The sequence below is a fragment of the Cupressus sempervirens genome, chromosome 1 (genome assembly GCF_028749045.1).
Source record: "Cupressus sempervirens isolate cs-2001-9-10 chromosome 1, ASM2874904v1, whole genome shotgun sequence".
In the NCBI taxonomy this organism is placed as follows: Eukaryota; Viridiplantae; Streptophyta; class Pinopsida; order Cupressales; family Cupressaceae; genus Cupressus; species Cupressus sempervirens.
In genome coordinates, this window is record NC_143118.1 from 894,241,018 (window position 1) to 894,256,663 (window position 15,646).

Sequence of the window (15,646 nt, forward strand, 5' to 3'; positions counted from 1 at the left end):
GAAAAATTAGAATTTACAAGTGGAAGAAATTGTCAAAACTTGAATTTCCTTCAAAAATCCAAGTTCTTGACAAATCCAACTAAATGAAGAATTCATCAGTTCATGGGGATCAAGGTCAATGCACCAAAAGAGACGTGTTTGCAAGTACTATCAAGTTCAAATCATGGCAATGAGAAAAATTTCAAGAACAAAGATGGAAAAAAATCTGAGAAGATGAAGCAATTTGGGAATATGCCATCACAATTGAAGACTTGAAATATTGAGTATCGAGAGATGTTTTTTCATCACTAAAGTATTGATCTAGTCTACAAGATAAGCATGTTGAAGTGGAAACCCCTTGTCCTCTACCAATCAGAAAGTTTCAGTTACATGTACTCAAACTCATTTAACCATATTATGCCAAGTGTACAATTTCTTCGCTAGCTCTCAAAAGAATTGGAATTTTCCTATTGGCACAAGGTGGTGCCTTCATGTAATTGTATTATGGTGTGGCAACCCTAAATAGGGCTTATATTGGGTAATTCTTGGCCCTTGATCTTAAATTAATCTTAGCCATTTGTTGTAATTGAACAACTATAAAAGGTTATAGCCTTCTTAGTTGTAGAAGGGTTAGATATTGGATTCATTAAAGAAGAGATTAAATTAAATTAGTTAAGGAGAAACTTGTTTAAATTATTTTCATAATGCTATCAAAGTAATTGCTGATTTATTGTGGGTCTCTATGGTGGATTAGTTGTTGCTTTGGAGTATAGTGTGGTCTCTTCAATCCCTCGCTTAAAATATAGTACAATCAACATTTAGTTGAATGAAGGATATTTTCGATGTTTCTTTAGTGAACTCACTTCGACCAAATCACTAGCTCCTTGTTGATTGCACGTTTTCCTTGCATGGTCAAATGGCATTTATATGAACTTGACTTTTAGTATTGCTTGCACATTGGTATGCATCAATGGATGGTGTTGATAGAATGGTGGTAGTTTAAACATCTCTCTCTCTCTCTCTCTCTCTCTCTCTCTCTCTCTCACACACACACACACACACACAACTATTTTCCAAGTTTTTCCTATCCTTTTGGGATAGCTATAAGAAAGAATTAACGCTGCACTTTCCACCTTCCTCCTTCAGAAAGCATTTAGGAATGATGAAAGAAGGCTTCTAGCATAATTTACATATGTTTTGGCAAAGACAAACAAAATGACAATCATGACAAACACATTCAATTGAGGTCATTTTCTTTCAACTGTTTTATGCTAGTAGAGGGAATAGTGTGGGGTATCATGATCAACAAATGCAAAATCCCAAATGAACTTCACAAGTATGATTTTGAAGAGATATTCCTTTATTGTGTTTGAGGTTACATATATCATGATAAGATCATTAAGGAAGAAATAGCACTATGAAGAACAAGATTGGTGAATATTATTACCAAAGACAATTTTAAAAAAACATTATTTTAGGCAAATAACAAATGTTCTAGAAAGGTCATTGCATCTACTTTGAAGAATCGAGTCAAGTTGAAGGACTATCATGATCTTACCTACCCTTCTTAATCTTTGGAGCATTCATATGCATTATCACTTGCGATGGATAAAGTTTGCAAAATGGATTGTGATGATGTCAAATATGTCAAGGATGGTATTGTACATCTTGTTACAAGCTAGAGTTGCCATTGCACCAAAAGATCGACCTATCAATGCCTGATAAAACCACTAGAGTTATAATACACAGGAGGCGATTAAGCCATGTCACGAATCCCAAAGAAGAACGTTGGTAGTTAGTGCAACAATCCCCCCCTCAGCGTTACCCAAGGAGATTCGAACCTGTGACCAAGCTCTAATACCACTTGTTATAAGCTAAAGTTGTCGTTACACCAAAAGATCGGCTTATCAATGCTTGATACAACCACTAGACTTATAAAACACAGGAAGTGGTTAAGCCATGTCACGAATCCCAAAGGAGAACGTTGGCAGTTAGTCCAACACATCTCTATGGATATGCAAGCAAAGTTGCAAACTTCAAAATAATCCAGGAAACTTGTTTTGACCAAATCGACTTGTGCAAGCAACAGAGGGGTAACCCTTGCAAATTCACTCAATTTTGCAACAAACCAAAGATCACAGTAGTTTACAGTACAACAGTTTGGCCACTCTAAGGACATCATACATAAAAATTGGGCAGCAAACATCACAAAGAAGTCGATGGGCTTAATAGAAGCCTCTTGCATAGATGAATTTCAATCATACACATCAATTATTTGCAAATAAAACTATAATGCAATACATGCACACCCATACTGATATTAATACACATGAATGCTGGAAACTAATTGCCATTGGACATGCTTAAGTGGTATGGTAGTCATTTTCTACAATAACTTGATTTCAAGGGCCCACAAGAAATTAAAGATACCAAAAATTGATGTCACTTAACTGTTTTGATTCCAATAATCCAAGAGTTTAAGACACTCCTAAATGCCATTCATGTTTTATATGTTCATTTCAAGCTATTGATATGTGATTCTTAAATAAAGTTAAGTTTCTATTAATTTGATTGTGTCCGTAAAATTAGAGAAAATAATCTCCAAACCATGCATGCAGATGCTAGTTGCAATAAGACACCTATAGCAGGTGTGTGTGTGTGTGTATAATTGTTTCTCCCATTTGAGGGTATCCATGTTATGAAAAAGGAATGAATGCATGCAGAGAAGAGAACCATTAACTTTTATTTATAGAATGGGGTATATATAAAAAGATAATATTGACAATTGCCCTGAATTGTCAAAGTTGACCATTATGACTTATAGCTAAGAAATCTGCAGTAAAGGGGTTATACAAACAGTGATAACAGCTACTATTAGATCTTGCTATAGTTTTCTTCTGATCACACCATAGATTTTCATTAGGGGTGCTTACAGTTGCACAACTTACAAAAAAATAACTTCTGTACAGTGTTCTTATGATTTGATGGTATGATTTCCACAAACCTTCAACGGATGGCTATTCAATCTACAAATATGACTACCACAAACCTTCATTGGATGCTTTCAGTTTACACATTCTATGTATACAATAACTTCGAAGCTTCCATAGATCTATAATGCAAAACACACATAACAACCTAAGGCCCTTGACCAAAACATATACAAGAGTTACTAAAGAAATGATCTGATGTATCCCCAGGAACCAACCAACAAAATACTCATCACCGAAGCATGGAATTGCTGATTGTATGCATCTGCATTAACTAATTTTGCAAGGATTGTGTTTGTACTGTCAGAGTGATCAAACTTACACCTATCCATCTGGTGACAGAAGATTCAAACTTCATGCCTGGATGTCCACAGAAATTAAATATATCATTCTCCAAGTTAATTGATAATGTACATTTTCTTTGCCGACTCTAACAATATAATTTATGGAAATATTGAAAGTTGAAAATCAACTTACATCTCATCCCATTTTAAGGCAAACAAATATTGAAAATTTGTGGGCTATTGTTTGACGTTCAATTACATATATGAATTGCTAAGAATTGACCTTCATCAAGCCTGTGGAAAAGAGAGTGAATTGATAATCTCCTAAATCATTATCATTACAATGTCATATTTGCAGGAGGAAAGTTTGCTCTCATCATTCTATGAGTCCATTTTGACCCTCTGATTGGAACAAGCGACTGAAACATGAAAGGCATCCTCGGGATTTGTTTACTGATTTTCCATTGCCATCTTCACTTTGGTCCTCCTGCTTCGCCATTAGGGAACTTGTCCCTGGAGATTCTGGCGGCAGAATGCTGTTCTTTGAAGCACTAACTAGTGGTGGAGGCATCTTTTCAGGACCCGAAAGGGATGAAAGATACAAACTAAGCCTACGTACTATATGGGTGAAGTTGGGACGGATATTTGGATCTTCTGCCCAGCAGGCTTCCAAGATTGAAGCCAACTCTTCTGGAAGATCATCTGAACTCGGTCTCACATTCTGAAAAAATTATATTTTCTCAGCTTTTGTAAATCTCATATCATCTAAGCAACATCAGCCCACATTAGAGAGACAAAAGAAGACGATTAATAAATAGTAAAACCAAAATCAAATACCTTAAAAGCAGCAGCATATGCTGCTTGGAGATTTGACATCCCTTCAAATGGCATGCGATTTCTCAAAAGCTCCCACAAAACTATTGCAAAACTATATGCATCTACCTTGTGGTTGTAATGTTTTTTTTCTCCATGTCTTAATGTTACAGTACTGTACAACTGCACAATTTAAATAAACTAAATAATTTTGTCTTTCAGATTATTAAATCGACCAGTTAAATGTTCAGAAACAAATATGAAAAAACAATAAGGACCTCAGGAGCCATCCATCGGTAAGTGCCAGTTTCTGCAGTCATCATTTCTGTTAGTGTCTCTTCTCTTGCCAGCCCAAAATCTACAAGCTTTACTCTTTTAAGGTCAGCTGTCAACAGAAAATTATCTGTAAAGAATAGGCAGTTTCAGTCAGCATACTAAGCATGAACTCTTATAAGTCTGTCTCAAATATGTCTACCGGATGGCATAAGCCACTGGAAGCTGAGAAGATCATTAGGTATATCCAAGACATTATAATTGAATCAGATTTCACGGATAGATAGAGATCATCAGAAAAGACAAATGGTATACAATAAAGCAAACATCTTTTGAAACCTTCAAAAAAATCACTCCAACAGACTTGAACTGATATAGATGCACAAATACTCTACGTGACTATGAAGTTTGTTCAATAAGCAATTTGCTATAGTGAATGCCAAATTTAAGTTTTTTGTTTCACTGGGATTTTCCATAATGTGAATATTTCTAAAACTCGAAACAATCACCAGGATGCTTACAGTTTTTTCACAAGTAGCCATTTCTCTAAGAAACTTGGCTCAAGTACATCAGTAATTAATCACAAGCCAGGGTACCCATAAAGCACACAAGCAACTCCAAGTTTTTGTTAGTGGAGAAAAGGAAATTTTCATCCATTAGCCTCTTTCCCAATTGGCAAGGCTGTTGATGTGTGTTTTATGACCCACCAAACAGTAGAACAAAATACCAAAATATCTTATCCTCTCTTGAATAAAGTCTCGTGTATGCTAAGATTGCTAAAAGATCATATGATGACTACAAGGTTCCTTTAATGCCAGGTCTTGACTGTGGATAAGATCGGTGGTTGATGTGATTTGCTAATGATCACAAGGGGCCTTACGTGTTTATTCAAATTCATTTCAAGCCATACTGGATGTGGGAACTATCTTAAGGTTTTGCAATGAAGTACTTTTGGAGTTTTCACAAAATATGCAGAATTTAAATAGGATAGGGTTCAGGAATTCTATTCTAATCCTAAGGGTAGCGATGACAATAAATAGTACTCTAGTGGACAAATTCCTCAAATTACCAAGCTCCACTTCGCCAAGTTATACTACAACTACGCGTGAACTGGTGCAATCTTCAAAGGTTATGCCAAAGATTTTTATACCACCGCATACGCCATCATAAAGAACAATGTATACGATTGATAGAAGTTAAGCATATGCATGAAAGGGGTTTAGGCTAACTTTGCACAACGGGTTAGAATCACTAAAACGTCAAAAGTATGAACCAGAGGAAATCTCAATACACCATCATATTCTTCATTGTAATCACCACACATTAACTAGGCTAAACTTAATCTAATTGAAGGAATTTAAGAGAACAAGCAAGCACGAAGACACATCAAGTATTCACCAAGCTCCAATGAAAACATTATTATCTCAGTAGCTCATAGCAACAATCTCAAAAAATCCCCCCCTTTACAAATGAGAGGTGAGGCTTTTATATAGGTCCTCGATTAGAATAGGTGGCTCAAATGATCACAATAACCGATGGCCAAGATCGTGCCACATCAGCCCTAATTAGGGTTAGGGCAAAGAAAAGGAATCTACATTAATGCAATAAGAAATCCACTACCATAGTGGGTAATGAATTCCCACTATGCATGCTTGCACAGAAAGAGAGTGGGGTGCAATAAATATCCACTATGCATGTCCATTACTCGATAAATGCTCAGTCTTCCTTGAATAAATTATTCTTGATTCCATTCTCTGAATGCAAATTAGTTTGACTTGCAGACCTTAGTTCTTCATCAAAGATAATTGGATGTCATGAAATGATGATGGAGGCCATGTAAGCTCGACTCTTTTCCAACTACATAATTTTAAGTAAGATCCAACTTTGATTGACTTTTCTGAAAAATCTCTCGAACATTCTTGTCTTCCATGTACTTGCTTGGAAATTTATCTCCCTAGAATGGATTGGAATCCCTTGCTGATGATTACGTTACTCTAGAATTTCTTCATATTGAACTTCCTTTGCCATGTTCTTATATTCTTGGATTTGAACTTTGATCTTTGAACCTTGAATGTCTAGGGACCAGATCACTTAGTACTTTGATCTTGGTACTAGAATTTTAGATTTGAGCGTCTTTCTTGAATTTCTAGAACTTGAGCCTTTCTCCTCCTTTCTCTTCAAATGCTTTAAATTCACTGTTACGTCTTTTCTTACATTTTTGAAGAATTACCCTTTTTGTTTATCATCATCAATCATTTTTCCAGTCTTGGGAGCACACTTGAAGAGGGTGAATTTTGAGATCTAGAGGAGAAATTTCCAACACTTAGTCCTTTTTCATTTTTCATGAAGGAGAAATTTCAAACAATTTCCACTCTCAGAGCCACATGGACAACACTTTCCAAATTTAGCCAATTTTACCAATTCTCATTTGAAAAAGGGGACCTTAAAGACCGAGCCCAATACTACCAAGGACTAAAGCCAAAAGGGCAAGACCGAGAGACAGAAGGGGGGCCCCATTTGCAATGGGGCGATGGTGTGAAAACCCCACAACAAAGGCTTTAGGAGAATGTATGCACTTGAAGCCTTCCTCATCTTGCAGTTAACATCAATGTGGGGTTCTAATTTAAACCCAAGATCACTAAATATTTGTTAATTGTAAGTATTCAAGACTTCCATAGGGTGGTCTTGTTTTAGTATTTTGTTTTTTAATGAGATCTAGCACTACGTGGGAACACTTATATTACCAAGTCGTCATCATAGCAACTATTTTCCACAGTTGACCATTTTTCTATTACCCTTAGTTCATAATCATGTTTTAGTATTTTGTTTTTAAGTGGGATCTTACACGGTGTGGGAGCACTTTATTACCAAGTCATCTCCATAGCATTTATTTTCCACTAGTAGAAACTTTTTAATTTATCCTTAATTCACCTTACCCAAAGGCCTACAAAGTGGGTAGGTATCTCACAGAATTTATCAGTATAGGAGAGGAACGATTTTTTCAGAAAATCCACTGCTTTGAGAATTTCACCCACCAGCATTTTTCCCATTTATCAAAGCTTTTCCTGAGCTTATGCCTTAGATTTCCTTCTCTCACAATTATCAAGAATCAATCGAGAAGATAAGGGCTTCCATACAACAGTTTTGTTTTGATATATAGTTTTAAAATGAGATCTTGCATGATGGAGCACTTTATTACCAAATCATCTCCATAGCATTTGTTCTCTAGTAAAAATTTATTTATTTATCCTTAATTCACCCTGCTAGAGCCCTACAAAGTGGGTAGGCAACTCAAAGAGTTTATCAGTATAGGGGAGGGACAATTTTTTCAGAAAATCCAATGCTTTGGACATTTCACCCAGCAGCATTTCTCCCATTTATCAAATATTTTCCTGAGCTTATGCCTCAGATTTCCTTGTCTCACAACTATCAAGAATTCATGGAGAAAAGGGTTTCCATACAACAATTTTCTTTAGACATATCATATTTTGTAAAAATACTACTAAAGATTTATCTATTTATCCTTAAGTCACCCTACCAAGAGGCCTACAAAGTGGGTAGGTACCTCAAAGAATTTATCAGTATAGAGGAACAATTTTTTTCAGAAAATCCACTGCTTTGGGCATTTCAACCACCAGCATTTTTCCCATTTATCAAAGCTTTTCCTGAGCTTATGCCTTAGATTTCCTTGTCTCACAATTATCAAGAATTGATGGAGAACATAAGGGCTTGCTTACAACAATTTTCTTTAGATATACTGCTTTTTTATGCATCTTTTCACTAAATGAAAGTTTTAAATACCTGAGTGATCACCGCAATAGCTATTTTCCATGACTAACCATTTCTCTCTCATCTTTCTTTTTATATTAAGTTTATTTAACCTCCCATTTCAGGAATTGGACACAAGATCTTGCTATTACAAAGAGAAGCAGAAACCACTGCACTGCAGGCCAATGCCTATTTCTCTATCATTTTGATAACATTTACATTGGTGAATAACCAAAAAGGCAGGTAAAGGACACGATCATCTCTTCAGTAATTGTTAGTATAGAAGTGTAAATTTTAGAATATAAATGCCACAAAATCTAGATGTAGAAGGTTCAGAAGTGATCTGATCACTAAGGAGCGAGAAGTGGCCTTTGAGCAGTATGTATGCGACAGGTTCAGCTCCAATCAAAGTGGAGATGTTCATTAGAAGAATCCGAGTCAATTCAAGAAGCTGGAGAATTATTGTTCCTATCCTTACGGAATCTAATGCAATATGGGCTTTTCCATTCAATGTCTTGCTAAATTCTTGCATAAACATATCCTCTTGGAGTTTTGTAATAAAAATCTTTACCTCCTATGCTCCTTGGTTATGTGGTTAATGCAAATAGAGCTATGACTAAGTAAGATGTGGAGCTATTTGCAGGCATCAAAAACACTCTTGTTGTTGATGAGTGTCCTCAATACCTTTGAGAAGGCAATGAGCTTGTAAACTGTGAAGGAGCTAGTGGTTAGAAAAGACTAGGCCTTGATTTTTTGGAGCTTTCTGCATATTGTCTCCAGCACAAGCTGTTGTATACATGCTATGTTTCCTGATGTTCTATCAGTTATTGTCCTTTAATTCCTGTATTCAAAAACCACAATTTATTTCAGGGTTTCAGCCCTCGAACAACTCTTGTATTTGAATGTTGATCACATTCTTGAGCAATCCTCATGGGGGTAACAAACTGAAGGTGACTGAATGAGTTAAGACTTGTCACAGTGAATTTGTTATAGAATATCTACACCAAGCACATGTAAGTGTAATAGCACCCACAAGTTTGGGCTACCCTAGTCATTCAAAATAGATCATTGTGTTTCTATAAACCCAAAACAGCTTAAAAGAGAACATAACACTAGGGCTGATTTGTTAGTGATATGGTGGTAACCTTTTCTTGGCATACAAAAGACCATATAATGGCCAACAAATGGGCTCAGTTTTAATCCCCCATAGAATTTGTTGCGGTTACTATTTTAAGATGTTACATTACATCAGACAGTGTAACCATTGCAAATGTTCATACTTGGGCAATCATTGACTACACCAAATGGGTGATTAAACCATTCATTTCATTGTCATAACTATTAATTATTATGTCCCCATGTGTGGTTCTGGGGATCATGATACTTGCCATACAGGTGTAAGCATTGTATTCGTAAGCGATACAACACCTTATCATACAAGCTTTTCCATCAAGAGTCGGTTGTCAACACTCATGTGCCATAGGGAATAGATCAAGAGTGTCTTGTGGACAAGTGTCATATGGTTGATATGAGACCAAGTGTTGTGCAGATGGATGTTAGACCAAGCGTCGTACAGGTATGGTGGAGTGGGAGCCATATGAGTTGTAGCGAGTTGTCATACGATGGAAGGTTGGCATATAGTGTGAGGAATATTGCATACAAATACAAGGGTGAATTTTTGTGACTAATCTGCATTGGTACATTACAAGACACTTGACACTGTTGACAGTTTCTTAACAGAAAATTCGATTACATCTCATAAATGAGGAATTATAAGTTCATGGCAAAGTGGAGGTTATTTAGGGGAGAAATCCCATTCACATTTTAATGTTATCTTTTAGAGGCAAAATGGGGCATTGGAATTTGTGACCTAATAGTGCTATATATGGAGGCAATTGGTTGCCTTTGAAATAACTGCTTTCATAAAACTTATGTTATGGCTTGAGAACTGAAGCAAGGATGGACAACTAAATGCAACTACCTTTGATGGCAACAGTAACATATATCTACAAAAGCTTGTTTGAAAAAGTTGCAAGCCTACATTATTCAACCCTATGGTGGAAGAGATGCCATCCAGTTTGCCACATTACACTTGAGGGTGGTGCCCATGATTAGTGGCACCGCGGTCTAATCACACAAGGGCATAAACTTGTAGACTTCTGATGATTTTAGCCAAAGGTGACTGGACAGATATTGAACAGTGGGATGAAAAAAGTTATTTCAAATAGCTTGCCAAAATCACATGGCAAATCTTAGTAGATGGATATGTAGTAAAATTCTAACAAATTGCATTTATGGTACGCAACATCTTAGAAAAGAGGAACATTTTTCTCTTTGTTGAAGGTCCATATAAACCACTCAAGGGTCTAGTTAAAGCCTTTGCACAATCATCACTTAGAAAGCTATTAAGAGAGCTTTAATGCTTGAATTGTCTATTCAAATGAACAAAATTTCTTAGAAAAGAACACCCATTACTTGACCATAGAAAGGAAATTTTCATTGGAATTTTCAACTCAAAAACTTAGAAACCTACATCATAACACTTCGCCGTGAAAAAGTTGCATCGAACAAAGGAAATCTTGTTAGAAATGCCTTGGCAACAACCCAATCCATTTACTTTGAGGTGGAACCTAATAAGGAAACTAGTCCTAAAGAACCAAAGCTACAATAAGTGCAAAGGAGTAGATTGTTGAGCATGAGCCAAGGAAATTGGCATATGAAGATGTAAACTCTAGCATCAGAACACTTGTGGCTCATTTGAGAGAACCTCAATATCACCCATTCAAGGTATATGGGGAGTCATCTGGCCAAGAGATCATGATGCCAATTGGTAGTGGAGCTACCGATATCTTTATTAATGAAGGCCTAGTAGTTAAGTAAGGATTGGAAGCTAAGACTTTGTAGGGTTCACTATCACAGTCGCTAATGGATTCACTATTCCATACACCAAAGTAATTCTATAATTCACGTTATCATTTGGCTTCTAAGATATTAATGATTTATGTATTTTGGGACTTAAAGAAGCAAATTTGATCCTAGGAACACAATAGTTACACTCCCTTGGAGAATTTCACAATGAGTCCATGGAGCTATAATTCAAATCTAAAGGAGATGATATGATACTTAAGAGATATTCCAAATATGTCACCTTAAACAATCACAAGCATGGAGAGCACCTTCTCTAAAGGCATGTTGCATGGGAGACCAATTGTTCTGTGATTAAAAGCATATATACTAGTTAATCTTGTGTAAGCACCATACTCATCATGTTGGCATTGAAACAATTTTTGATAACCACACTATTGTGCTCAGTGCTATCGCTCAATTTTTCAACCAAATGGGAGGTTTCAAATATCAGAGTTAAAACTTGACTACAAGCCAATCACGACCACCCCTACCACCATCCATGTAGAGAAAGAAGATATAGAAAGGACTATTACAAAAATATATAAGATGGATCCCATCGAACCTAGTTCTCTCCCTTTTGGATCATATGTGGTACTTGCTAATAAAAAGGATCGTACAACTAGGATGTCCATGGACTACGAAGTATTGAACAAAAAGACAATCAAAAAAACTATCATGTTACCAAGATTAATGAGCCTAAAGGATGGTACAAGTAGGATGTGCATTGACTACAAAGTAGTGAACTATAAAAAACTATCCAAGTTACCAAGATTAATGAGCCTATTGATGAGTTGCTTAAAGAAATCTACTTCTCAAAGATTCATCTAAGATCAAGTTACCTTCAAATACGTTTTTGGGATGAGGATATGTACTAGGCAACTTTCAAATAGCACTTTAGACAGTTTGAGTAGGGTAGCAATCAAAACTAAATTAATCACGATAGCAATACTTCATAAACTTAATCAACCCCAAATGTAAGATTGAGCAAGTAAATGTGCAAGAACAAACAAGGAAACCCTTGTGGTAGAAAACCATGGAAATCAATTTCTTTCATATTAGAAACTTCTTACAATCTTTGTAGGCAACAACCCACAGGAGGTACTTTGATGATCCATAGGCACCAACCCAGTGGAGACACCAATCACTACAAGTAAGCATCAACTCTAAAAGAGACATCCATCTCTTTGAAGAGGCGTCAACCTCCAAAAGGCTAAATTGAGAAGTGTTTGATCTTCTTCTTGAATCAGATCTGATCTGTTAAAACTATAACTCTAATCACATACTGGTCGGAATGTGCAGATCGCACAGACCTTGGCATTGTTAAAATACCTTATGAAATGTCTAGCATATATATTGTTCCTTCGAGACATGATCGGCATCCCTTCTAGTAATTGTGTTAACCTTAACTAGTTTTAGTTAAGTTTGTTTACATGTTCTTTACCTTGATTAGGCGACAATCTTGAGGAGGCATTCTAAGCCAACTTAGATAGGGTCATGTCCCTTCTAGGGACATGCCCCTTTGGTATGGTATTTAGGTAGGGTATGGTTAAAGGTTTAAGGACACACAAACATAAAAGTCTGCTCCTTAATCAACACTACCCTAAGACAACTTGCGAAATTATAAGCAATTCCAAAATTATATTTCTTTGTTAAAACAAGACTGTATATTGAAGATTATCTACAGCAAGCATAGTAAAGGTACAATCTAAGTCTGATTCAACTTCAAAATTTGCAGAAACTTTACATGGTATCAAAGCTCTAGTAGTCAAACCTAGGCTCTACAAATTAAATAATCCGACTTGATATATATCTAGCATCATTCTACTATCTTCAATGGCATACACAATCAGACCCGAGGACAGGTTTGGTGGGAAAGAACACTTTGATGCCTGAAAATTTAGAATCATGATGATTCTTGAAGAAAATGATGTAAAACAATTTGTTGATTCAACATCTAGACAACCTACTGTTCAACCTCATTAATCTATCTAGAGTAAAAGAAATAGGAAAGTCATTCAAATCATATTAGATGGAGTGAAAAATGATATAGTACCCATGCTAACGAAACATCAAACAGTATTTGATATGATGAATGCATTACTAAATGTATATGAAGTTAACAATGCAACTAGAGTTCTCGCACTAATAAGGCAACTAAATCATATACAAATAGAAAAGGGAGAATCGATGAATTGTTACTTCTTAAGGGTTGTCAGTCTAAGAGATGAACTTGCAAGTATAGGAACCATCATTAATGACACGGAACTAACACTGATGGCTATAGATGGATTACCAGAGTCATGGGAAACATTCGCACAAGGAATAAGTGTCAGTGATAGTCTTCCTGACTTCAATAGACTTAAGGGAGATTGTCTTCAAGAAGAATCCAGAAAACTTAAGAAAGGAGGAAAATTGAAAACAGAAGATGAAAAACTTCATGTTCTTAATACAAATTCCTATAAAGGCAAGAAGAAGCACTTCAAGAAGAAAAAGGGTAATCAAAAGAATAACTAACCTAAGAGAGATCTATCCAAAATAAAATGCTTCAGATGCGAAAAGTTTGGACACTACAAATCTAATTGCCCTAAGAATTCTAAACAGCAAGTGAACTATACAAACATTACTAGGGAAGAAGATAACTATGATCCTGAGAATCGTGTATTGTATTCGGCACTATCAAATAAAGTCTCAAATAAAGCATGGGAGACTGACAGTGGATCGTCTCGACATATTACAGGATACAAAGAAGCACTAGACTCTATATCAGAAAAGGTTAATGGCGAAGTCACCATTGGTGATAATTCAGCACATTCTATCAAAGGAATTGGAAATTGCACCTTGAAACTAAAGTCAGATAGTTCTCTTCTTCTCAAAGGAGTACTCTATGTACTAGGAATAAAAAGGAATCTAATCTTGGTTACAGCACTTGAAGCTGGAAATAATGTTACATTCATGGACGATAAAGTCATAACCTGGGTTAAGAACTCCTCATTTAAGAAAGCAAAATTGATTGGTCAAAGAAATGGGTATTTGTATGAATTAAATTCATAACCTAGTCGACCTATTCAAGCCTTAATTCATGAAGTTGTTGATATAAACGAAATATGGCACAGAAGGCTAGGACATCTAAATTTCAAAACCTTATCAACTATGGAGAAGATGGTTATTGGTTTACCTAAACTGAATAAAGATCACTCAAGCATATGCAAAGAATGTGCCCTGGGTAAGAACACCAAAAGTCCATTTCGTAATAGCACTAGAAAAACTAACAATCAACTATGAGGAAGATGGTTACTAGTTTACCTAAACTGAATAAAGATCACTCAAGCATATGCAAAGGATGCACTCTGGGTAAGAACACCAAAAGTCCATTTTATGATAGTACAAGAAAAACTAACAATGTTTTGGAATTAATCCACTCAGATCTATGTGGACCTATGTCTGTTCCTTCTCTTGGAGGATTCTGGTATTATATACTTTTTATAGATGACTTCTCTAGGAAAACTTGGATTCACTTCTTAAAATGCAAAGAATTAGAAAAAATCCTGAAGAGATTTAAAGAATTTAAAACCTTAACTAAAAGCTTATCAAGACATAAAATTAAAATTCTTAGGACTGATAATGGAGGGGAATACAACTCAGATTTGTTTAAAAAGTTTTGTAAAGAAACGAGAATTATGAGGGAGTATACCATTTCTTATAACCCGCAACAAAACGGGGTAGCAAAAAGGAAGAATAGAACAATTATAAAAGCTGCAAGAGCTATGATATTTGATCAAAATCTACAATATTATCTTTGGGTAGAAGCCTCTTGTACTATTGTCTATATTCAAAACAGAAGTCCTCACTCCTACCTTAGAGATAAAACTCCTAAAGAAGTCTTTACTAAGGTTTATATATATATATATATATATATATATATACACACACACATGTTCCAAAAGAAAAGAGAACTAAGTTAGAACCCTCGGGAAGGAAAGGTATTTTTTTAGGGTATAGTGAAACATCTAAAGCATATAGGATTTTCACACCTGGTCAGAAAAATATTGAACTTAGTAGGGATGTAATTTTTTAAAGAAGATTTAGCATTCAAAAGAGCCCTAAGTTCTGAAGATCCCTCTCCATTACCTAGTTCTGAAAGAAATACTGAATATGAGTCCTAGAGGGAGAACACTGAAGAAATTGAAGATGAATTTCAATATCTTAATCTTAAAGAAACTCAAAATTTTAAGAAAAGGCCACTTTGGGCCATTAAGACAGTAGAGGAAGCACAAAACTTCGCTGCACCATCCGGAACAATCAAAGAAAGAAAAAGACCCAAAAGATTTTCTAGTTATACAACAAACATGAATGATTTGTCTAAATCAGAACCAACCAATGTTTCCCATGCTATTAAACATATGGCTTGGAAGGGTGCTATGACGGAAGAATACCAATCCATTATGAAGAATGATGTTTGGAAATTTGTTCCTAGACCTAAAGGAAAATCTGTTGTCTCTTCCAAGTGGATATTTAAAATAAAGCATGTTGCTGACGATAGCATTGAAAAATATAAAGCTAGATTTGTAGCCAAGGGATTCTCTCAGAAAGAAGGGATTGATTATAAAGAAACATTTGCTCATGTTACCAAAT

At 35.6% G+C, this 15,646-nt stretch overlaps 1 protein-coding gene across 3 annotated transcripts in view; it reads right to left on the reverse strand.

The window, feature by feature from the left end:
- Window positions 1-3,201: 3,201 nt before the first annotated feature.
- The window catches only part of LOC149580741 (serine/threonine-protein kinase STY13-like), a 36,980-nt gene continuing 24,535 nt past the window's right edge, over window positions 3,202-15,646 (reverse strand). Inside the window, exons 4-7 of one of the 3 annotated variants that reach the window (XR_016354183.1) lie at window positions 4,345-4,469; window positions 4,091-4,249; window positions 3,447-3,974; window positions 3,202-3,329 (exon numbers count right to left, since the gene is read on the reverse strand). Coding sequence is in view for 2 of the 3 variants with exons in the window: in XM_089793303.1 (XP_089649429.1) it covers window positions 3,630-3,974; window positions 4,091-4,249; window positions 4,345-4,469 (629 nt within the window). In the remaining variant the exon portion in view is untranslated. Of the gene's footprint in view, window positions 3,975-4,090; window positions 4,250-4,344; window positions 4,470-15,646 lie in introns of all 3 variants that reach the window. The other 2 variants (XM_089793303.1, XM_089793315.1) reach the window with 2 other exon arrangements.